The sequence below is a fragment of the Salmo salar genome, chromosome 19, assembly GCF_965601325.2.
Source record: "Salmo salar chromosome 19, fSalSal1, whole genome shotgun sequence".
Lineage (NCBI taxonomy): Eukaryota > Metazoa > Chordata > Actinopteri > Salmoniformes > Salmonidae > Salmo > Salmo salar.
Window position 1 is genome coordinate 81619758 of NC_138309.1, and position 25284 is coordinate 81645041.

The window sequence follows — 25284 nt, forward strand, 5'->3', positions numbered from 1 at the left end:
TCAGTTAACAAAGCCTATGTGATTATTTTTAATTACATAAATTCTTCCAAATTCACAAAAAATGACTAGCTGATGAAGATTCTCAACAAAACGAATGTGCTCTCTAAAGCCTGTGTTTACCACCTTTTAATTTCGTTATTTAGCCAAAAACACAATCTACCTCATTCATATGCTTTGTCCAACGATCCATGGCGGAGTTAGTGCCTACAAAAAGACGCCATTAATGATAAAGCAATCATAGGTCGCAAAACAAATAGGGGAGTGGGCTTTGTGATTGACATATTTCTAATCGAATCAGATTTTGAAGTGTAAGACAAAAAATGGTTAAAAGAGATGTGCTGCCAGATATCCAATAGACGCAGGGGTGTGTGTCTACAATCATCAACTGACTAATAAAATTGCGAGTTTACGCCCGCAGTGATACGTAACTCCACCCCCCGGCATCCATTTCTGAACTGAGGGACACCGCACTCGCGAAGAGAATCCACGATTTTATGTATATTTCTTCATGTATATCACTATAGATTATCTATAGAAAATTCGCGACATAAAACTAAAGTAGCCACTAGCCTTTGAAATCGTAACATATATTATCCGTTGAACCCGTTCGGACAGAGGCAAGAGTTGAAGCTCGCCTTTTATTTCACGTTTAACTTTCCTAAGCGGCGTGTTCAGCCGTTTTTTTTTTCTTCTTCCTTTGCCCCGCTCACTCTCCCCCCTGTGTTAGTAGTGGCCTGTAACGTTGATTTAGCCACGAGGCGGGTCGGATCAACCGGAATTGGGCGATGGCGGAGTTCGGTAACGGACTGGACTCAGGAATGACGGAGGAATCCCTACTGGACTCAGACCCAGGGCACCCAGAGCTAGAAGACCCGGGTGTTGGCGATGAGGAGCCGGGATTAGAGGAAGGAGAAGCCGCAATTGAGGACCCGGTAAGTGAAGGGCATAGTTTATGCCCAAAGCCTCTCTGAAGTTGAGACAAATGTGTATTGTACGATATGTATTGTGGGTGTAAACACGTTATTTTAAGATGGATTTAGCTATATTTATATACCCTGTGGTGGTATGCGACTGTGACTTATCTCTTGGTCGATATAACCGCCATTGTGGCTCACGCAGTGCAGTATAAATGGGTGGTGACATGCGTGGTTTTTGGCGGCCATGTTGGCGCAGCAGCGGTGGTAGTTTCTCTGCAGCAGAGTGGTCGACCTAGTGGGGGGAAAAAAAATATTCGTCGCTAAAATGCGAGACCGAGATGTGGACAGGGGCGAGGGTAGGACAGGCGCCATTAGCCGCGGCATTGCGAGTCTATCTGCAGACACGGAGAGAGCTCACGGTAAACACGCCTCCTTTATTTTCTCATGCGCTGACAGCTGCAGAAATAGAAGCGTATACATAATAATATGATAGTCAATTAACAGTCATTGCTAGCTACAAACAAGCGTTGTAATGTGCTATTAGCCATCCTTCTATCAGCATATAGCTAAAATGCTAGCAAAGGGTATGCGGCACTTGCGCTATTGTAGGTACGATTTGAAATGGACATTTAGGGCTTGATATAGTGGCGGGAGCCGACTCGCTAACTTCGCTAATTGGGGCGATCATGACATGCCCCTTGACACGTTCATCTTCCCACTTAAAGGCATTTCACGTTAGAGGGATATGCACAAACACAAGCACTTTTGTGCGAACGGGTAGTCTTTGATGTACTCTTGAGTACAAGTATTCTGTTGATACATTTGTGGGTCATGGATATTACTGTAGTTGTGTGCAAAGATGCGGATTGCCAATACTTTGAAATTAAAGCTTTTGGTTTGCGTTTTGAATGTTTTTATAGGTACAATATTTTAGATTTTATACGGACGTGATTGCGTTCGTTGACAGAATGTGTTCAAAAGCAGTTGTGGGGGTGAAGTGTTTTATTTTTATATTTATTTTTTTAGGGCTGGGCCCGCATCCTTCGGGTATGCTGCTTTTTTTTAATTTTTGGGGGGCTGGGCTTGCGCCCTAAAATATTTTCAGAAGGGAGAGGGAGGGAAGAGACACTAAATATGTAACAAAATACAGACCGGTATCAGTGATGAACGAGTCAAATAAGCCATGATGTTTTCATGCATTTCAGTGTCATTTTGAAGCCTGTCAAAGCTGTTGAATTCGTCTATTGGTTGTGGGTGTCATGTATGACATCCCCAAGACCTGGAATGGATTTCACTGCAATGCAAATGTTGTCATTCAGTGAGTGCATGTCTATCGTTATCTAGTTGAGGATGTGGAACGGGAATGCAGCTGTGTCTGAAATGAATGGTGAATAAGTCCTGCCTGTTACAAAGACCCAGCCAGTGGTCATGTGCCAGGCTGTTCCCACTCAGAAGCCAGTGTAGAAACGAGGTCAGCTCAGGCTGCTGAAATTTCAATTGTGTTACGTGCATGCAGGTCATGGATGGATATATTCCTTTGGTTTCTTTTTCTTTCAGCTGATTTCTGTCCTGACTGATGTGGTGGTCTTTGTAATTGATAGGTGTGTCTCTTTGTTTTATTAATATCTATATTTAATTTTTTCAGGAGCTGGAGGCAATCAAAGCCCGGGTGCGAGAGATGGAGGAGGAAGCAGAAAAGCTGAAGGAGTTACAGAACGAGGTGGAGAAACAGATGAACCTTAGCCCTCCACCAGGTGAGTTTGTGGGAGGAAAGAGTAATGAAGTGCCTCGGCGAATGTCTTCCAACGCCAACTGAATGTTTTATTTCACTGAGGTTTCCAGAGAGCAGATGTAAGACAGAGATTAATATCAGACTCATCCAAATGTATATCTGTTTGTTCTTTAGTTCACCATTTTTAAATTTCACTAATTGCTCAATTTTGCTCTCAATAGCCGGTCCCGTCATCATGTCCATCGAGGAGAAAATGGAAGCCGACGCAAGATCAATCTACGTTGGAAACGTAAGGCTTCGCCTCCCCTTAACCTCCTTGGATGTTGTTTGGGTTGCTCTTAGGGATGTAACGATTCAACAATATGCATCGGTCCCTGGTAAAAATGTTTAAGATACCAATGCATTTGATCAGTGGGAGCCCCAAACCAATCCAAATAAAGCATGCATCGATCAGAAAACCCATTCTCACTTTTACAAATCGCCCAATTCACTAATGTTTTTACTCATTGTTTTATCTGTTGTGATGGAATTGATGCGTCCTCCTTCAGTTCAGTAACCTATCAAGCTTTTATGCATGTAACTGTGTATGACTGTCACGTAACAACTGTGCGCATAGTGCGGGAGACACAGCTGCTCGCGCCAACAGGAGGTAGGCCTATCTCTGTTCTAATAGGCTATTCGAACATCTGCGCGGCACCTACAGCCTTCAGATGCTTCTAAAATGGCTTTCGCAATGTCAAATCATAGGCTTTATTAGTCATGACAAGCAATGTCATTTGCTTGTCTCTCAACTAATAGTTAGCAAGTAGGCTGTAGGAAATAGTTTTACCGGTGTTGTGTAGACTAACAGAGTGGATGCAACTGCTGATTGCTGTTTTCATTCAGATGGTCCAGGTTCACATAATACATCGTTTTGGTAGTTTCGCTTTAAACAGTCAGTGTCATTTTTCCATGAACTGGGTAATTTGCATTTTTTTGCTAATAAATATTGCGGTAGTACCAGATCACAATTTGAATCAGTGGGTGATGGTGAATTCAGATAAGTGGGGGGACAAAAAGCATACATTCCCCACCCCTAATCTGATAGTGGGGTGGTAGATGCTCAGTCTGCTGTATGGCTCAGCTCGGGTACCTACATACACCATTGCCGTTGAGACACACAGCCATTTAGTTTAGAGAAGTAAGCTGACAGATCCAGCTCAGAGGCGGCGCTCCCATCAGCAGCAGTTTTTAATTAAAAATGGAAAATAAATGTCTTCATGCCACACAAAAGTGCATAGACTCCTATTGAACTAAATCGCATCAATTCGTTCCCCTAATCAAACCGAGTCACACGGTCATTTCAAACTAAGGCCATGTATCTAGATATTTATTGAATAGTTCATGAAAGGAGATGCATGCAAACACTTTGCTCTATGTGGTGATTCTCCTTGTCAGGCCTATCAGTTTGCATTTACTATCCGTTTCAAAGGGCTGACTCAAATTTCCACAAATGTCTTGTTGACATTAGTGCAGCCATGATGTCCTGTTGACATTAGTGCATGATTTTCATATGCATTTGTGCATCAACTTTTTTAATTTGGGGATTTGGCTCTGAGTGAATTCTCTATATGGAATCAACTAGCCACTCAGTTTGTCAGAGGTATCTCACTTGTTCTCCCTCTCTGTGGACAGGTGGATTACGGCGCCACGGCGGAGGAGCTAGAAGCCCACTTCCACGGCTGCGGCTCCGTCAACAGAGTCACCATCCTGTGCGACAAGTTCACAGGGCATCCCAAAGGGTACGTATCTACACCCCGTTCCTCCATGTGCTCTTTCACTGCAGGCCTGTGAGTAAACAATACTACCGTCTTCTATCAGTCATCTAGAGCAGTGATTCCCAAACTTTTTATAGTCCCTTACCCCTTCAAACATTCAACCTCCAGCTGTGTACCCCCTCTAGCACCAGGGTCAGCGCACTCACAAATGTATATATATTTTTTTGCCATCATTGTAAGCCTGCCACACACGCACTATACGATACATTTATTAAACATAAGAATGCGTGTGAGTTTGTCACAACCCTGCTTGTGTGACGTGACAGGGCTCTTATAGGACCAGGGCACAAATAGTAATATAATAACAAATGATGCTCTTTATTTAATCATCTTACATATAAAACCTTATTTGTTCATCAAATTGTGAATAACTCACCACAGGTTAACCTCTCTGGGTAGCAGGGACACACTATTCAACAGCCAGTGAAATAGCAGGGCGCCAAATTCAAAACAACAAAAATCTCATAATTCAAATTTCTGAAACGTACAACTATTATATCCCATTTTAAAGATACACTTCTCGTTAATCCAACCACATTGTCCGATTTCAAAAAGGCTTTACGGCGAAAGCAAAGCATTAGATTATGTTAGGACAGCGCCTATACAAGAAAAACCACACAGCCATTTTCCAAGCAAGGAGAGACGTCACAAAAACCAGAAATACATCTAAAATTAATCACTAACCTTTGATCTTCATCAGATGGCACTCATAGGATTTCATGTTACACAATAAATGTATGTTTTGCTCGATAAAGTTCATATTTGTATCCAAAAACCCAATTTTTACATTGGCGTGTAATGTTCAGAAATGTTTTGCCTCCCAAAACTTCTGGTGAATGAGCACATCAATTTACAGAAATACTCATGAAATACTCATCATAAACGTTGATAAAATATTAAACTGTTATTCAAAGAATTATAGATACAGCGGTTGCATTAAGAAGTGTCAAATATTTAAAAAACTTACAGCGAAAGCACACTTTGCAATAATCTGAGTACAGCGTTCAGACACGAAACCAAACCTGCCATTTTGTGGAGTCAACAAAACTCAGAAATAATATTATAAATATTTACTTACCTTTGATCTTCATCAGAATGCACTCCCAGGAATCCCAGGTCCACAATAAATGTTTGTTTTGTTCGATGAAGTCCATCATTTATGTCCAAACACCTCCTTTTTGTTCGCACGTTCAGTCCACTATTCCAAATGCAGGAAGCGTGTGCAAAATGTCACGACAAAAAGTATAAAAAAAAAGTTATATTCACGGTCGTAGAAATGTCAAACGATGTATAGCATATATCTTTAGGATGTTTTTAACATAAATCTTCAGTAACATTCCAATGTCTTCAAAAAAGAAAAGGAACACAGCTAACTCTCACGTGAGTGCGCGCCACTGAGGTCATGTCATTTTCTCACTCATGTACTTCCAGGAGCTCTTGTTCTCTCCCTATTCACAGTAGAAGCATGAAACAACATTCTAAAGACTGACATCTAGTGGAAGCCTTAGGAAGTGCAAAATGAACCCTAAGTCACTCTATACTGTATAGGCAATCACTTGGAAAAACTGCAAACCTCAGATTTCCACACTTCCTGGTTGGATTTCTCAGGTTTTTGCCTGCCATATGAGTTCTGTTACACTCAGACATCATTCAAACGGGCACGCCTTTCATCCGGACGTCAAAATACTGCCCCCTACCCTAGAGAAGTTAATGAGAAGGGTGTGCTTGAAAGGATCCACATAACTCTGCAATGTTGTATTGGAGAGCGTCTGTCATAATTTTCCACAGTCTGTGCCTGTATTTAGTTTTCATGCTAGTGAGGGCCGAGAAACCACTCACACATAGGTAAGTGGTTGCCAAGGGTATCGATGTCTTAACAGCACGATTTGCCAAGGCAGGATACTCTGAGCGTTGCCCAATCCAGAAATCTGGTAGTGGCTTCTGCTTTTAAATTAATTTTTCACAGAACCACTTGTTGCAATTTCAATGAGGCTCTCTTGTTCAGATATCGGTAAGTGGACTGGAGGCAGGGCATGAAAGGAATAACGAATCCAGTTGTTTGTGTCATCCGTTTTGGAAAGAACCTGCTTATTTGTGCACCCAACTCACTCAGGTGCTTCGCTATAATCACATTTGACATGGTCCATAAGCTTGAGTTCATTTGCACACAAAAAATGATACAATGATTGAAAGGCCTGTGTGTTGTCCTTGTTAATGCAGCCAGAGAAGAGCTCCAACTTCTTAATCATAGCCTCAATTTTGTCCCGCACATTGAATATAGTTGCGGAGAGTCCCTGTAATCCTCAAATCAGATCATTCAGGCGTGAAAAAACATCGCCCGGATAGGCCAGTCGTGTCAGAAACTCGTCATCATGCAAGCGGTCAGCCAAGTGAAAATTATGGTCATTAAAGAACATTATAAGCTTGTTTTTAAAAAAAATTATATTTATTTAATTGAGCGACATGTCAATACTTTGCCCCTTGATAACCAGAGCACTTCTGTGTTGTAAAAGCATTACATGGTTGCTGCCCATATCATTGCATAGTGCAGAAAATACATGAGAGTTCATGGGCCTTGCTTTAACAAAGTTAACCATTTTCACTGTGTCCAAAACGTCTTTCAAGCTGTCAGGCATTCCCTAGGCCGCAAGAGCCTCTCGGTGGTTGCTGCAGTGTACCCAAGTGGCGTCGGGAGCAACTGTTTGCATGCACGTTACCACTCCACTATGTTTCGCTGTCATGGCTTTTGCGCCATCAGTACAGATACCAACACATCTTGACCACAAGTCCTTTTGATGTCAAAAAGCTGTTCAGTACTTTAAAAAAATCCTCTCCTCGTTTCCAGTGCTTTGCAGAAGAGCCATAATTGCTTCAAAACATCTCCTGCCATGTCAATGATGCATCGTGAAACAGTGTTGTTTGATTAAGGCATTGTCTGTATATAGTTGTTTTCGGCCTTTTCCCCCTGGATTGTCCCAGCCATATCCGCAGCAGTAGGAAGAATTAAGTCCTCCACAACAGTATGGGGCTTGCCTGTCCTAGCCACTCAGTAGCTCACCATATAAGACTCTTCTAGCCCCTTCTTATTAATGGTATCTGTTGCTTTTATACGTCTTACTACTCGAAAGTCGTCTTAATTCTCACTCAAACTCGCGTGGCTTATTTTTCAAATTGGCATGTTTTGTTTCTAAATGTCTGCACAACAGGGAAGGCTTCATCGACTTGGGAGATAGTACTTTTACTCATATAATACACTGTGGCTGAGGGGGGGCACTACTCCCAATATAAATGAACCCCAAATGAATGTAGTTCTCATCATATTTGCGCCTCTGATGGTCCAACGTCTATCTGTTTGGTGCTTTCCCTGGTAAAGGGGCAGTAGCTCTTCTGCTGCATCAGATTCACAACAGTCAGTGTCCATGCTAGCTGGGCTAACAACAAATGTAGAATTACTGATGCCAGCATTGGCTGTGCTTGTGGAAGCAGGACAACTTGTGTCATTGACAGGTGCAGGTGTAGTACTGCTGATAGTAGCAGTACTACCAGTAGAGCTGGTATGTCTCTGTAGACGCGGTCCTTACTATTTTTGAAATTTTTATTTTTTGAACGTTTTTGAATAAATTTTTGAGCAAATTAAATGAGCAGCAGCTACGTTTGGCTACATACAGACCGTTAGTGGAATTCCTGCAAGAGAGTAACGGTTAATGTGATTGGATGTTACTTGGCTACTTGTTTTTGACATTGGTGTTATTTTGCAGAACACTAGATGGTTTAATTTTTATTTTTGGCAGTGAAACGAGGCTACTCAGGCGAGTGAAAAACCTCACCCAAATGTATAGCCCCGTTGGAAAAATATATAAATGAGCTGTTAGATAATGTGAAACTGTATATTTTTTTTTTTCAACAAATGAATGTGAATCACATTTATATGGCGTACCCTTGACGCCACTGCGTACCCCAATTTGGACATACCTGGTCTAGAGGAATGAGTATATACACCGTGCTTTACTAGGTTGTAATTGTCTACACTCAATGTGCAGGTTAGCAAAGTAGCCCACTTTAATTCACATGGATGTACAGTGCCTTCAGAAAGTATTCTCACCCGTTGACTTTGTTACAAAGTAGTAATAAAATGGAATCATTTATTTTTGTCAGCAATATACACTAAATACTCTGTCAAAGTGGAAGGATTTTTTTTTAATGGAAAATAAAACACCAGATATTCAAGCTCCTGAGTCAATGCGTGTTAAAATCACCTTTTGGCAGCGTCTACAGCTAGAGAACGACTGTTAACCGGCCGGGCCAATAGTGGCTTTTTCTAGTCTATCTGCATAGCAAAACTGCTGCTATGCCAGCCGCCACTCACCGCCTGAACCATGCGCACTGCACAATGCTGAGGAATGTCTAGCTGGGAAAACCAGCAGGAAGCTAGTTCATTCTCCAACACAAAAGGTGCAATCTTGAGACATGGATGAATTGACACACTGACCAAAATCAAACTCCTGTTGCAAATATTTGTTTAGGTAATTCACTAATGGCTTACGTCGCCGTGCCTTTAGACATGTGTGCAATAGAGCAGGCCTGGGCAACTCCAGTCCTCGGGATTGTGCGTTCTCACGTCTAAAACTATTGGCATATTTCAGTCATTCAGACGGAACGTGCATTGTCGCTGGATTTTTTTTTTTTTTCTTCTCTTCCCTCTACTGTCGCTCTCCTTGTCAGATATTATGCACATTTATGGTTTGGTAGGAAATGTCATTGCCATTTAGCTAGTTTTTGCAGTAAACACCAGAAAGTGATATGAGATGTGAAAGGGAGTGGAGTTACTTCCTTGCTCTATCCAATCGTAGCAATATTTGAAGTTGCAACCCACCCATTTCTTGACAGATGGCTGAACTTTTCCCGATCATGGAAAATGACAAATACTAGTTGCATCAGTAATCACAAATCATGTTACTTTGGCGCCATTTGCATTGAATAGATGTTCTTTTATATTGTCAAACTAACAGCAGTGCCTATGTCTTTCCATACAGGCGTGACATGCTGGAGTGATGCTTCGACGCAAATGTTGTTGAAGGAAAACAGACTCCACTAATCAGGCAAAACAAGCTCTATAACTCGACGCATGCACACATTCCTATTAAATATGCATTCACCTGTATTGTGAGTAGGCCTATTCAATCTTAACTTACCCAGTTTATCAGGAGATTTAACATTCAAGTAAAATTATTAACATGTTATGTAGTTTGGTAAAAAAAAATCATTGTTGGATTTTAAATGCGTACATGGCTGTCCCTGGGAAATTGTCCTAAATATTTTCAAATGATATTGAATAGCGACCTCCTTGACCCTCAAATCTGCATCGGCCCTAAAAAAAAAAAATGCATATGGGTCGTTCTCTAATTACATCTAAGTCTCTAAGAGCTTTGCACACCTAGATTGTACAATATTTGCCAATTTTTTGTATTCTTTTAAAGTCTTCCAGCTCTGTCAAGTTGGTTGTTGGTCATTGCTAGACAGCCATTTGAAAGTCTTGCAATAGATTTTCAAACCGATTTTAAGTCAACTGTAACTAGGCCACTCAGGAAGATTCAATGTTGTCTTGGTGAACAACTTGTGTGTATATTTGACCTTGTGTTTTAGATTATTGTCCTGTTGATTTGTCTCCCAGTATCTGTTGGAAAGCAGACTGACCCAGGTTTTCCTGTAGGATTTTACTGGTCCTTAGCTCTATTCTGTTTCTTTTCGATGACGAGCATACCCATAACGATACAGCCATCACCATGCTTCAGAATATGAAGTGTTGCTCTGTGATGTGATGGGGGTTCTACTAAGCTAACATGGAATTGTTTTAAGAAGGTCATACCAAGGCTCGTTTAGCTATTATTTTTATATTTTAGGACCCCTTAAGGTATCAAAAAATATAAAATTGTTTGAAACATTGAATTGGTCCATACTGCTATTAGCCCATAGGAACACATTGATTAACACCTTCATACATGGATGAACCGTTGAAAAAAAAAAAAAAAAAGAGATAAGAATGATCAGGAAACAATTTGTCTTTTTACATGTATGTAACTGCTTATATATATATAATCTGATACCCGGCTACCTTCAGACTAGGCTTGTGAAAGGCAGTGTGAGTATAAAGAATAGGTAAGGCCTCCAGCCTACATCTACATGCTCACCAAGTCAATGTTGATCATCCATGTGCCACTGAGTCACACACACCCGTTATTGGATAATTACATTTTTTTTAATTTAACGTTACAGATCTGTGTTCATCCAACACTACCTTATTTTATCATATTGCTCATAGACCTGTCTTAGCTAAGCTGTTTCTTTGGTAAACTAGCACGTGCTTTGGCAGTGCACTGGATGCTTATTGGAGCGCTTGCTTGCTTGCTTGCTTGCTTGCTTGCTTGCTTGCTTGCTTGCTTGCTTGCTTGCTTGCTTGTTTGTATGACTAATTTAGCGTTCCTTCCCTTGCTTGGTTAGACCTTAAGGTCCACATGGTGTAAAGTAGACTGACAGCTATAGTGCATAGAGCTGGGTGATATGGGGGGGGAATTCTCATAATCAATTGCCTGAATTTATGCGATAATGATAAATAGAACAAGTTTCTAACACTAAACCAGCGGTTTTTTATTTATTATTTATTTTTATGATCCTTTAAACAGAAAATATATAAACGCAACATGTGAAGTGTTGGTTTCATGAGCTGAAATGAAAAGATCCCAGACATGTTCCATATGCACAAAAAGCTTATTTCTCTCATTTTGTACGCATCTCAATGGGTACGCATTTCTCCTTTGACAAGATAATCCATCCACCTGACAGATGTGGCATGTCAAGAAGCTGATTAAACAGCATGATCCTTATACAGGTTCACCTTGTGCTGGGGCGGCAATAAGGCCACGTTAAAATGTGCAGTTTTGTTAAGCAACACAATACCACGTCTCAAGTTGAGGGAGTGCCCAATTGGCATGCTGACTGCAGGAATGTCCACCAGTGCTGTGGCCGGGAAAATTGCTTGTTAAGCCACCTCCAACTTTGTTTTAGAGAATTTGGCAGTATTTCCAACTGGCCTCACAACTGCAGACCACGTGTTATCGTTTCGAACTTCACATTTATCTAGTCTAGGCATCTTATCGCAATGAACGATATTAGCAAAATGCCTGTGGTAAATGTCCGGTGTCAATTTCCAGTTTATTGTCCCAGCTGTAATGGAGCACAAAGGTTTTCTTTCTGACATAAGCCATGCACACAATGCACAATTCATGACTAGTGTCAGTGTTCCCCTATATACAGTGGGGGGGGGGGGGGGGGTATTGGATCCCCTGCTGATTTTGTATGTTTGCCCACTTACAAATAAATTATCAGTCTATAATTTTAATAGTAGGTTTATTTGAATAGTGAGAGACAGGGTAACAACAAAAAATTCCAGAAAAATGCATGTAAAAAATGTTACAAAATGATTTGCATTTTAATTAGGGAAATAAGTATTTGACCCCTCTGCAAAACATGACTTAGTACTTGGTGGCAAAACCCTTGTTGGCAATCACAGAGGTCAGACGTTTCTTGTAGTTGGCCACCAGGTTTGCACACATCTCAGGAGGGATTTTGTCCCACTCCTCTTTGCAGATCTTCTCCAAGTCATTAAGGTTTCGAGGCTGACGTTTGGCAACTCGAACCTTCAGCTCCCTCCACAGATTTTCTATGGGATTAAGGTCTGGAGACTGGCTAGGCCACTCCAAGACCTAAATGGGCTTCTTCTTGAGCCACTCCTTTGTTGCCTTGGCCGTGTGTTTTGGGTCATTGTCATGCTGGAATACCCATCCACGACCCATTTTCAATGCCCTGGCTGCGGGAAGGAGGTTCTCACCCAAGATTTGACAGTACATGGCCCTGTCCATCGTCCCTTTGATGCAGTGAAGTTGTCCTGTCCCCTTAGCAGAAAAACACCCCCTTAGCATAATGTTTCCATCTCCATGTTTGACGGTGGGGATGGTTTTCTTGGGGTCACAGGCAGCATTCCTCCTCCTCCAAACACGTTGAGTTGATGTCAAAGAGCTCCATTTTGGTCTCACCTGACCACAGCACTTCACCCAGTTGTCCTCTGAATCATTCAGATGTTCATTGGTAAACGTCAGACGGGCATATATATGTATTCTTGAGCAGGGGGACCTTGCGGGCGCTGCAGGATTTCTGTCCTTCACGGCGTAGTGTGTTACCAATTGTTTTCTTGGTGACTGGTCCCAGCTGCCTTGAGATCATTGACAAGATCCTCCCGTGTAGTTCTGGGCTGATTCCTCACCGTTCTCATGATCATTGCAACTCCACGAGGTGAGATCTCGCATGGAGCCCCAGGCCGAGGGAGATTGACAGTTATTTTGTGTTTCTTCCATTTGCGAATAATCACACCAACTGTTGTCACCTTCTCACCAAACTGCTTGGCGATGGTCTTGTAGCCCATTCCAGCCTTGTGTAGGTCTACAATCTTGTCCCTGACATCCTTGGAGAGCTCTTTGGTCTTGGCCATGGTGGAGAGTTTGGAATCTGATTGCTTCGGTTGGCACTCCCTTTAAGAGTGTGCTCCTAATCTCAGCTCGTTACCTGTATAAAAGACACCTGGGAGCCAGAAGTCTTTCTGATTGAGAGGGGGTGAAATACTTATTTCCCTCATTAAAATGCAAATCAATTTATAACATTTTTGACATGCGATTTTCTGGAGATTTTTGTTCTGTCACTGTTCAAATAAACCTACCATTTAAAATGATATACTGATCCTTTCTTTGTCAGTGGGCAAACATACAAAATCAGCAGGGTATCAAATACTTTTTTCCCCCACTGTAAATTTCTTACCACCGCTGCCAAAAATAAATAAATACATACATACATACATACATACATACATACATACATACATTCATTAAGAACACCTTCCTAAAATTGAGTTTCACCCCTTTCCTTCAGAACAACCTCAATTTGTCGGGGCATGGACTCCATAAGGTGTTCTGTGGGAAGTATTGGTCCAGCATCCCTGGTCCATGTTGACTCCAATGTTTCTCACAGGTGTCAATTTGACTGTATGTCCTTTGGGTGGTGGACCATTCTTGATACACACGGGAAACCTTTGAGCATGAAAAACCCGGCAGCGTTGCAGTTCTTGACACACTCAAACCGATGCACCTGCTACCATACCCTGTTTTGTCTTGCCCATTCACCCTCTAAATGGCACACATCATTGGCTCTTTTTCTCACTCTCTTCTCCATCTACACTGATTTGAAATTGTAACTTGTTAAATCCACAAGGGATTGTAGCTTTGACCTGTATTCAGTTGGTCATAAGAGCACGGGTTCTGTACAGTGTTCTGCTTTTAAAAAGTTGTTCGCTCAATGACTTAAATCTGTGGGAACAGCTAGCACCCCCACACCACCCTTGTCTTGTGCTAGAGCCAAACTTTGAAAGGTACTACACTGTGCACAGACCCCCTCGTAGAGTTTTCTTATAGGCCTATTTGCTCAACCACGAGCATAAGTGAGGTCAGACACTGATGTTGAGCAATTAGGCCTGGCTTGCAGTCGGCGTTCCAATTCATCTCATTGGTGTTCGATGCGGTTGAGGTCAGGGCTCTATGCAGGCCAGTCAAGTTCTTCCACACCGATCTTAGCAAACCATTTCTGTATGGACCTCGCTTTGTGCATGGGGGAATTGTCATGCTGAAACAGGGAAGGGCCTTCCCCAAACACAGCCCGAGACCATTATTCCTCCTCCACCAAACTTTACAGTTGGCACTATGCATTTTGGCAGGTAACGTTCTCCTGGCATCCGCCAAACCCAGATTTGTCTGTCGGACTGCCAGAAGGTGATGCGTGATTCATCACTCCAGAGAACGTGTTTCCACTGCTCCGGAGTCCAATGAAGGCTAGCTTTACACCACTCCAGCTGATGCTTGGCATTGTGATCTGCAGCTGCTCGGCCATGGAAACCCATTTCATGAAGCTCCCGACGAACAGTTCTTGTGCTGACGTTGCTTCCAGAGGCAGTTTGCAACTAGGTAGTGAGTGTTGCAACTTAAGACATACAATTTTTATGCGCTTCAAAACTCCATGGTCCCGTTCTGTGAGCTTGTGTGGCCTACCACTTCGCGGCAGAGCCATTGTTGCTCCTAGAAGTTTCCACTTTACAATAACAGCAGTTTTTACAAAAAATTATTTAACCAGGTAGGCCTGTTGAGAATAACTTTCCTTTACAACTGTGATTGGCCAAGATAAAGCAAAGCAGTTTGACACAAACAACAGTTACACATGGAATAAACAAATGTACAGTCAATAACACAATAGAAAAAAATCTATATACAGTGTGTGCAAATGTAAGATTAGGGAGGTAAGGCAATAAATAGGCCATAGTTGCAAAATAATTACAATTGATCAATTAAACACTGGAGTGATAGATGTGCAAATAGAGATACTGGGGTGCAAAGGAGCAAAAAAGAAATAACAATATAGGCATGAGGTAGTTTTGGTGGGCTATTTACAGATGGAGTGATCTAGCTATGAGCTGCTCTGACAGCTGATGCTTAAAGTTGGTGAGGGAGATACGAGTCTCCAGATTCAGTGAGTATTTGTTTTTATTTTTTGTGCAATTCGTTCCAGTCATTGGCAGCAGAGAACTGTAAGGAAAGGTGGCCAAAGGAGGAATTGGCTTTGGGGGTGACCAGTGAAATATACCTGCTGGAGCGTGTGATACGGATGGGTGCTGCTATGGTGACCAGTGAGCTGAGATAAGGCAGGGCTTTACCTAGCAAAGACTTATAGATGACCTGGAGCTGGTGGGTTTGGCGAGTATGAAGCGAGGGCCAGCCAACGAGAGCATACAGGTCGCAGTGGTGGGTAGTATATGGGGCTTTGGTGACAACAGATGGCACTGTGATAGACTGCATCCAATTTGCTGAGTAGGGTATTGCAGACTATTTTGTAAATGACATCGCCGAAGTCGAGGATCGGTAGGATAGTCAGTTTTACGAGGTTGTTTGGCAGCGTGAAGGATGCTTTGTTGCGAAATAGGAAGATGATTCTAGATTTATTTTTTGATTGGAGATTCTTAATGTGAGTCTGGAAGGAGCATTTACAGTCTAACCAGACACCTAGGTATTTGGGCGTGTTGTAGGGTAGGATGGGTGTGTTTTAATTTAGATGGATGTGGGTTGTAGGGTAGATGGGTGTGTTTTAATTTAGATGGATGTGGGTTGTAGGGTAGATGGGTGGGTTGTAGGGTAGATGGGTGGGTTGTAGGGTAGATGGGTGTGTTTTAATTTAGATGGATGTGGGTTGTAGGGTAGATGGGTGGGTTGTAGGGTAAGATGGGTGTGTTTTAATTTAGATGGATGTGGGTTGTAGGGTAGATGGGTGTGTTTTAATTTAGATGGATGTGGGTTGTAGGGTAGATGGGTGGGTTGTAGGGTAAGATGGGTGTGTTTTAATTTAGATGGATGTGGGTTGTAGGGTAGATGGGTGTGTTTTAATTTAGATGGATGTGGGTTGTAGGGTAGATGGGTGTGTTTTAATTTAGATGGATGTGGGTTGTAGGGTAGATGGGTGGGTTGTAGGGTAAGATGGGTGTGTTTTAATTTAGATGGATGTGGGTTGTAGGGTAGATGGGTGGGTTGTAGGGTAAGATGGGTGTGTTTTAATTTAGATGGATGTGGGTTGTAGGGTAGATGGGTGTTTTTCTTCCTACACAGGCACATTCTTTAATAAGACTCAAACACAATCGTGCTGTAGTTAACATACACAACCTTGTTTCATTCTTTTTAAGAGACTCAATCATACAATAGGCTACAGCTGGCTTCACAGCTTCCCTGGGAAACTCAATGTTTTGTGGCCTCGTGCGGACATTCGCGGTAAAATATTACGCATTGTGAGGACGCTTCGACCTTACTATTTTTGAAAATGCATTTAACCTTTTTAACTAGGAAAGTCAGTTAAGAACAAATTCTTATTTACAATGATGGCCTTTGCCACCACTGCTGAAGTACTGCAAATAAACAACTTAATTGCACACTGTGACTCCAATTCCCAGTAATGTTACATTAGTTGAGTTACAGCTTATTCTAATAGCCTGGAGGGGTCTATTCTGAAGAGCATAGAAACAGGTGATCTGGTTTTTCAGCTTTAAGCGTTGTTAATCACACTGTTTATTCTCGTTAAGGGAATTGAGAAAAAGGTGTCTACGTTTGTTTAGGGAATTGTGCTTTGAGACTTTATAGCTTCAATATTTCACTTCTCTGCGCTTGTCTGATGCATTTTATATTTCTGCTGCTGTTGCAGGTTTGCCTATATCGAGTTTTCAGACAAGGAGTCTGTGAGGACGGCCATGGCACTGGACGAGTCTCTGTTCAGAGGAAGGCAGATTAAGGTAAGGACGCGACAATGTATACACATCAGGGGAGGCTAATGAGGGGAGGACGGCTCATAATAGCTGGAACCTAATGGAATGGCATCAAACAGGGAAACCATGCATTTGAGATCATTATGCTCCAGGTATTACCACAAACCCCTCCCCAATTAAGGTGCCACCAACTTCCTGTGATTGCATTTCCATTTGAGTCATTTGGCAGACACACTTATCCAGAATGACCTACAGTTAGTGTATTCATCTTGAGATAGTTTGGTTACGCAACCACATCTGTCATGGTAAGTACATTTTCCTCAGTAGCTATCAGCAACGTCAGCACTAGTAGGAAACATTAGTGTTGATTCAACTAAAGAACTGGTATTATCTCAGGATTTTGACCGATGTATCTGTCTATGAAGTGAATTTCAGTTAGATTTCCTATGTTGACTGAGACTGTGTACGTGGCCCTGTACTAGTGTCTGACCTGTGGAGTCCTGTTTCCCTTCGCTCTTGGTTCTGGCAGGTGGGGGTGAAGAGGACGAACAGGCCAGGCATCAGCACCACAGACCGCGGGTTCCCCCGGGCCCGCTTCCGCTCACGAGGAGGCAACTTTAACTCGTCACGTGCACGTTACTACAGTGGCTACGCACCGCCCAGAGGCAGAGGACGGGCCTTCAGGTGAGCACCCTGAGATTGGGAGACAGCTGGCCATTACCGGAGGGAGGAGGAATATGGAGAAGTGAAGGGGCAGAAGACTGAGTAGTGATATTATAGAAGTAGTGGGGGAGAGAAGAGGACCCCCCCAAAGCGTTGTTAGCCCCGGGGGGGGGGGGGGGGGGGGGGATGGCTAGCCCCGGGGGGGGGGGGGGGGGAGAGGATGGCTAGCCCCGGGGGGGGGGGGGAGGATGGCTAGCCCTGGGGGGGATGGCTAGCCCCGGGGGGGGGGGGGGGGGGAGAGGATGGCTAGCCCCGGGGGGGGAAGAGGATGGCCAAAGCATCGCCCTGTCCTAGACTCTGTCCATCAAGAAGTGTCTCTGGGCTGAAACTGGCCATATAGAATCATTGAGAAGCATGTCTATAAGTCTGCCTGTAGTGGGAGGAGACTGAATCTGTGGCTGACATTGATGAACATCACTACAGCCATATCAGTGAAGGTGTTTCCACAGCAGAGTGGAGGACAGGGTTCCTTTAGGTGTGAGTGGGTTCCTTTAGGTGTGAGTGGGTTCCTTTAGGGGTGAGTGGGTTCCTTTAGGGGTGAGTGGGTTCCTTTAGGGGTGAGTGGTGAGAGACCGGTGGGAGTCGGGTAGGTTAGTTGAGGTGTGTGTGTGTGTGTGGTCTTGTTGCATGCACCACCTATAACTGTTTCAGAGGAGGCAGCTAAACTCTCAGCCCACAGCAGTGAGGTCCTCCCAGGCTGTACATGTATGGGAGGCAGGCTGTTTGTATGGCTTTGAGCTACATTACATATACACACTGACTGTGAGTGGGCATCTCTCCCACAGTGCTGCTCTTTAATGCTAAAGGTGACAGGCAAAGAGTTCCCATTAAATGTCAGTTTGTTCTCATTTGTTCAGTGCTAATGGTCGGATTCCATTTTCTAATTTGATCATTAAGATGTCGTGAAGATTTAAATGCGAAGACGTTAATCTTTGTAGATGCATTGCTTGAACATTAATTGGCATGTGTATCTATGATATAGTTCAGTTGTTCTAATGATGTACCAGTGTTGAGCAGTAGCCTGTATCCATCCTGTTTTCCATCTCATCACCGCAGTGCTGTGTGTTCACCTGTCCTGGGCCAGCTGTGTGTTCACCTGTCCTGGGCCAGCTGTGTGTTTACCTGTCCTGGGCCAGCTGTGTGTTTACCTGTCCTGGGCCAGCTGTGTGTTCACCTGTCCTGGGCCAGGAGCTCCAGAGCTGTGTTTTGCCTGTGACCTTTTCAAAAGCAACACCCCTGGTATCTGGATTTGTTTTCAATCTGTACAAAAGCTTGCCCCCTATGTATGTAAAACCTGGAGTGGATCAAAGCGCTGTGCACTGGGAGTCTGGTGTGTCTCCCTGGAGTGTGTGTCCTGCTGTGTCTCTCAGTGTGAGGTGAGAGGGGGGTTCCCGTGATGACTCATTGAGCGCTCACAGTGGGCCTCACGCTGGAGCTCTGTCTCTGGGCCCATGTCCTGTTTTTTCTTTCATTTGTTTATAAGCATTGCTGAGAAGAGGGGCTGCAGGGCACAATGAGCATCCTCACCAACTGACAGATTCTGACCAATGGACCAACCTTTCCACTCACTACTAGACCAATGGTGTCAGTTTAGTCCTATGTAGTAGTACCTCGTTGGCCCCTCTATGGGAGTTGATATGATCGTCAATCACTGAACGATAAGATCTTTTAGAAGGGCTTGACTTTTGAAGTCCTATTTAACACATTTTGTAAGGATGACATCCTGGTGAGTGTAAATGATTTGGCCCACCACTCTCATACACATAGCTCAGACAGACTAGCCTGGGAACAGGTGGCCCACTATAGGGAGATGAAAAGCAGGAGTCTGGATGCTTTGCTTTGCTCCTAAAACCAACTGTGTTAACTACACACTGGTCCATCAGACACACAGGCTCGATGTCCCCTTGGTCAGACATTCCCACCCACTGCCTTCACTTCCAGAATGGAGGGTTCATTCCTGCAGCCTGATTTTGACCACAGCATTCTAACCATTGGTTTCTACTGATATGACCTGTGTGTTTGTGGGTACTGGATGCCTGGGTTTGATGGTTGTGGTGTGTGTGTGTGAGACAGGGTTTCTGTTAGCTGGTAATAGGCAGCTTTTGTCTGGTTGTTGTTTTTAGAAAAAAGGCGAGAAATAAAATTGGTGCTGACCAATTGTCCGGGAGAACAAAAAATCACATTGTGGGATAATGCATTTTTTTTTTTTTTTACCTATTAATTGATGTAAATGCATTTGACTGGTCATTCTTATTGGTCTATAGGTTAATTTGTATAATTTAGTGGAATTAAATTGGCACGTGTACAGTTTATTTATTTATCACACGTCTACCTATACAGAGCCTTTGAGTGTAAAATCTGTCGGACCAAGCGAGATGCTGCATCTTGTGGTGCTTTCAAAACAGCTGGGAATACGACGTCAAACCATGACGTCGGAGATTTAGACTCCTCAGTTCCCGAGTTGGATGACGGTTCAGTTTTTAAACGTGTCGCCAAACGGCAACGGAAGGCATCAGCAGCTTCAGCAGTGCGTCGCTCCACTTTGCGATGGCCTGGAGGCAGAATGCATTCTGAAAACATAGAGTTGTTTGAAATCTGAATGTTTTGCTACATATTATGAGCTTATTAGATCTCTCTCTAAAGCTCTACCAGATTTTCATTTGTCACATCAAACCGCTCGCTTGTGCATTGCCATTTTTTTACAACGGCGTTTTCCTGCCAATTGCATTATGGGATGAGAATTCATGTATAGCCTACTGCCTTGTGCGCATTGCTGCGCTTATAATGTGAGGATATAATAGTTAATCAACATTTTAAGCTAAACGTTCTGATCTGTTGCATCAGACTCATTGCTTTGAATGTTTGTATTATGTAGCCTAGGCTTACTGGTTGTATGAATCTGGGATCTGTCGTCCCAGAGTCTGTTTTGCAATAGGCTGTTTCTTTCTCCACAAGCTGACCAATAGAGTAGGTTGCCTAAACCTGTCTACTATAGTAGATTGACACAGGCTAGTGATGTTGCTGTTAGTTGTCTTGTTCATATGAATTACCGTATTCATAATGTGCTTTCTGTCATTTAGAGCACCGTGGGCGAACGCATTAATTAGGTCACTCACCCAATGCATATGGGTCCCGTACAGTTCTCAAACATCCAGTAAAAATGTTTTAAATGTTGCTGGTCAAATGTCCGGCTCCACATTTTCCTAATGGAAACCCTGTCGTGTGAGTGGTGATTGAGCTTTGATGCTGTTTGAGTGACGGTGCAGTCCAGGTTGTCAGGAGCCGGGTCAGTCAAGTCTGCGTGCTGAAGCCATGTGTTGCCCTTCTAGCATGTGCCATGTGAATGACTTGGACTCTTCTGTGGGGTGAGATGGAGGCTTCTGTCCTCAGGGTCTCTCCCACAGCGATCTCCGGGGGGGGGGGGGGGGCCGCTCTCGCAGAGAGAGAGGGAGAGAGAGAAAGAGGGAGAGAGTGCCTCACTGTCCCACACACCACACCATTATTTCTATAGTCCTGTATAATCTGAGAATCAGATATTTTACTGTTGGCGAAGCTGTTCTCTGCTTCTTTCTGTACTGTTAATTCTTATTCGTAATAATTTGAAATTGTGGTAATTCAACACTTATCAAAGAAAGGCACAATACCATTAAGATGGTATACATGTCATCCTACCAACAATTTGTGTATACTTAAAACAATTATTCATACATATATTTTACCCCTCAGTTTACATTGGATTGACTTCTCACCAGGCCCCTTTCTACCTGCACACTAACAACCACACTACACACCCTAAAATTGGTGTCCGTCTTTAAGCCAATCAAGAAACTCACCCTCTTTTTCTCTCTCTTTTCCAGGGGCCGAGGGCGAACAACATCGTGGTATTCCCCTTACTAATACCCCCAACCCCCTACTATCACCCCATGTCCCCATACAAAAAAAGAATGAAAAAAAAAAAGTCCCAGGAAAAAACACTGAGAAGAAAAAAAAAAAAAGAATAATACCAGTATTCTCCTGGACAGACTGACTGACTGGCCACAGTGTGTGATTGTGTGTGAGCGTGCGTGTGCGGAGGTGGTGCGGTCACCCTGGTAATGTATCTGATGGCCGTCGGAGATTTGGTGGCATTTCTTTTTTGAGAAGATGTTATCTCAGGCTGCAGATTTGTCTCCTTTGTCTGGCTGTGACCCTCACACCCAACACAGCCCCCAAATGCTTGCATTCGAAAAAGCAAACATCCAGGAGAAAGGAATGTTTATTTTTTTTATTTTTATGTACCATACATGTTAAACTTCCAAGAGCAAGAATGTTATGTTTTAAGTTGTGGTGTTGGGAGTTTTCATTTCTTTGTCTTTCTGTTCTCTGATCAGTTACAACTCACCCCACTCCTTAACTCTCACTACTTTTGCTACCATCTTCTCCCTCTGGTTCCATCTCACGCTCTCTTGTGTTCAGTATCTTATCAGCTGTGACTTCTGTTCAGTGGGTCATTTAGTTTTTTATATATTTTTTATAGTTTTTGATTTTTTTTTTTGTTGGTCTATTGTACCTTTCCTTTTAGTCTGTAGCATTCACCCCAAGAAGGCCAGAGCTCTGCCAACTTTTCTGTTTTGTTTTTTGTAGGCCTCAAACCTTTTCCCCTCTTCTTGCACCCCTCTGCCTTTTCTGTGCTGCTGCTCCTACCATTTTGTCCTTCACCTCTTCTGCTCTCATCTCTTTCTCCTTCTCTCCTCTCTGTGTATATTAGACCACTTCTTGTCGTTTCAGGTTTCAGGACCAGTGGAGGCTGACAACACCTCCTCCGGTGGCCGCAGCGCCCCCCAATGTCTCGGCAGGGTCTCTCTCTCTCTCTGCTCCTGCTATGCACACTCACCCAATCCTGTCTGTGTGGGGGGGAGGGGGTCAGGGCGACCACAGGGCCACCGCAGGGGGCGTTTACTACAACAAGCGTTGAGTTGACTTACTCACCCGGCACGCACTCACACATACTAGGCCCACACACACTTCAGACACCACACAACCAGACAACCACACATATTTATATAGCGAGAGCTAGTCAAGATGGCAGCAGCTGTTTTAATTGGAGTGAGAAAGACCGGACCAGATAAGGGGTGGGGGGGGGTTCCAGGGCGTGTCTTTAACAGTGCATAGTGCAGCCACGGCTTGTCGAGGACTAGGGGTGGGGCTAAAGGCATCGATTTAATTTAATAGCCGAGAGGGGCGGAGCTTTTATTTTAGATGGGGTGGGTTTGTGTGGAGAGGTTTGAATTTTTGAAACGGGAGAGTGGGTTAAACAAAAAAAAGATGTTTTGCTTTTTTTTATTTTTAACCCATTAGTCTGTAATTAGAAAAAAAATAATAAATAAATAAAGACGTTGTGTAAAAATGATTAATTTGTTTGTGATTTGTCCCTAGTTACAAAAGCATTTTAAAATCCGTTCTCGAAAGTAAAGCTTGGAGAATTCTGACTGACATTCTGCAGTATTTTTAATCAGTATAGTTTCAAATGTCTTTCTGTTCTTTAAAGGTGCGAAATGCAGAATATTGTGTTTTCAGAGGTTTGCAGCTGGTGTAAAATGTAACAAAACGTAAATCATAAATAGCGCACAGAACAGATCTGCTGCTTATTAGACTTGCTTTCAATGAGAATTACAGCTCCATAACTCACATTTTGATGTGGATTTGTCCGGCTTGCCCAAATGGTTACATATTGCATCTTTGAGTGTTGTAGTCTTAGGCTTGTCTTCTCCAGTACCCTCTTTAATAACACCCCCACGAGGTACAATTACTATTCTAACAATTGTTTTTATTATTTACTGTAACGTGTCCAAGCCGACTGCATTTTTAAAGTGTTCATACCTTCCAGTATTATTGATTATTACAAAGCAACAAATTAGATTTTATCTTAGGATGAAACAAAATCAAATACTTGTAAAAAACATTTAGCTAATAGGCTCTTATACCACAAATCAGGTCTTGAGAAAACAATGAGTTCATGTTTGAGATGACATAGTTCAACAATACACTTGAATTTGCGCAAGAGTGAATTTGCTAGGGATAAATATGTAACATTTTTTTTTATTAAGCATGTTTGATTCAGTCCATAAAATGTAATTCAGGTAAAATAAAAGTTAACACGTTCTCTATCCTGAAAAGGTGTGGCTAGTAACGTTTTGTTAATGCCCAAGGAAAATGAATCCTCCGCATTCCAAATTGGGGGAATTTGGCTATTCAAATAGTTTTTGGGCATCGTGATATTGAAAACCTGGACTGCATGAGACTCAAACATGGACTAATGATAAATATTCTTTAAAAAATCATCCTGTACACATGGTTTTAGCACCTACGATCACTAAATGATTGCGAAAAGCTATTCCAAGTGAATCGTCCCATTTAGCCCGAAAACGTAAATCTTCATCCTGCTTTGTCTTTTTTAGGATTCAATTATTGTTTTGAAGTCGCAGGTAAAGAACGATGCATAATCACTGCACTCTCAAGTAATTGAAAACTGAATTTACAATGTATCATTAAAAACACCAGAGGAAAGAAATCACTGACGTCCTAGCTATGTCCACACAACACCTTTTTTCATTGGTTTCTTCTTGGGCTTAGGGTCATCTCTGTACTGAAGGGAGGGACAGAAAACGTTTGGGTTAATGTTATCCAACATGCATAGTCATTTCACCCCTACCTACATGTACATATTACCTCAACTAACCTGTACCCCTGAACATTGACTCAGTACCGGTACACCCTATATATCCTGGTTATTTTGTTGCGCTTTTTTATTTTTAGTATTGTTGGTTAAGGGCTCGTAAGTAAACATTTCACTAAGGTCTCTACACCTGTTGTATTCGTGGGATGTGACATCAAATTTGATTTGAACACCATGGGCCAGCGCCCCTGTAGAGAATAAATCCTAAGCGTGCCAATTTATTCCCAGGACCACATACGTAAAAATGTATGCACGCATCACTAAGACACTGGATAAATTGCAAACTTATACAAAACATTAAAGCCTGCACATTCCATGACCGACTGACCAGGTGAATCCAGGTTAAAGCTATGATCCCTTATTGATGTCACTTGTTCAATCCAATTCAATCATTGTAGATGAAGGGGAGGAGACAGGTTAACAAGGGGTTTAAGCCTTGAGACATGGATTGTGTATGTGTACCCTTCAGAGGGTAAGACAACATATTGAATTGCCTATGAATGGGTCATGGTAGGTGCCATGCGCACCGGTTTGAGTTTGTCAAGAACTGCAACGCTGAGGGCTCTTCCACGCTCAACAGTTTCCCGTGTATATCGAGAATGGTCCACCACCCAAAGGACGTCCAGCCAACTTGACACAACAGCAGAAAGCATTGTTAAGTTCCCTGTGGCTCAGTTGGTAGAGCATGATGTTTGCAACGCCAGCATGGTGTGTGCAACGCCAGGGTTGTGGGTTCGATTCCCACGGGGGGCCAGTACAAAAGAAAATGCAAGAAATGAAATGTATGCATTCACTACTGTAAGTCACTCTGGATACGAGCGTCTGCTGAATGTCTAAAATGTTAACATGGGCCAGCATCCCTGTAGAACGCTTGGCTTGACACCTTGTAGAGGCTGTTCTGAGGGGAAAAACAGCGGGGTGCAACTTGGTGTTCTTAATGTTTTGTGCACTATTATCGATCACTGCATGGCAGTAAGGAGTGGCAT

The 25284-nt window shown here is 42.8% G+C and overlaps 1 protein-coding gene across 2 annotated transcripts; it reads left to right on the plus strand.

Moving 5' to 3' along the window:
* Positions 1–427: 427 nt before the first annotated feature.
* On the plus strand, positions 428–22972 carry LOC106579615 (polyadenylate-binding protein 2-B). Of its 2 annotated transcripts, none has more exons than XM_014159704.3 (7): positions 428–932; positions 2563–2671; positions 2871–2938; positions 4324–4430; positions 16800–16887; positions 17390–17544; positions 21441–22972. In XM_014159704.3, the coding sequence occupies exons 1-7, from the start codon at positions 786–788 to the stop codon at positions 21478–21480; spliced, it is 714 nt and encodes a 237-aa protein (XP_014015179.1). In that variant the 5' UTR covers positions 428–785; the 3' UTR covers positions 21481–22972. The 2 variants fall into 2 exon arrangements, with proteins under 2 accessions (XP_014015179.1, XP_014015177.1); XM_014159702.3 differs by having other exon boundaries at positions 22351–22972.
* The last annotated feature ends 2312 nt before the right edge of the window (positions 22973–25284 follow it).

Coding starts and splice junctions, on each gene's coding strand:
- LOC106579615 (XM_014159702.3), top strand. CDS start 786: ATGGCGGAGTTCGGTAACGGACTGGACTCAGGAATGACGGAGGAATCC. Junction 933..2,562: donor AAGCCGCAATTGAGGACCCG/GTAAGTGAAGGG, acceptor TAATTTTTTCAG/GAGCTGGAGGCAATCAAAGC. Junction 16,888..17,389: donor TCAGAGGAAGGCAGATTAAG/GTAAGGACGCGA, acceptor TGGTTCTGGCAG/GTGGGGGTGAAGAGGACGAA.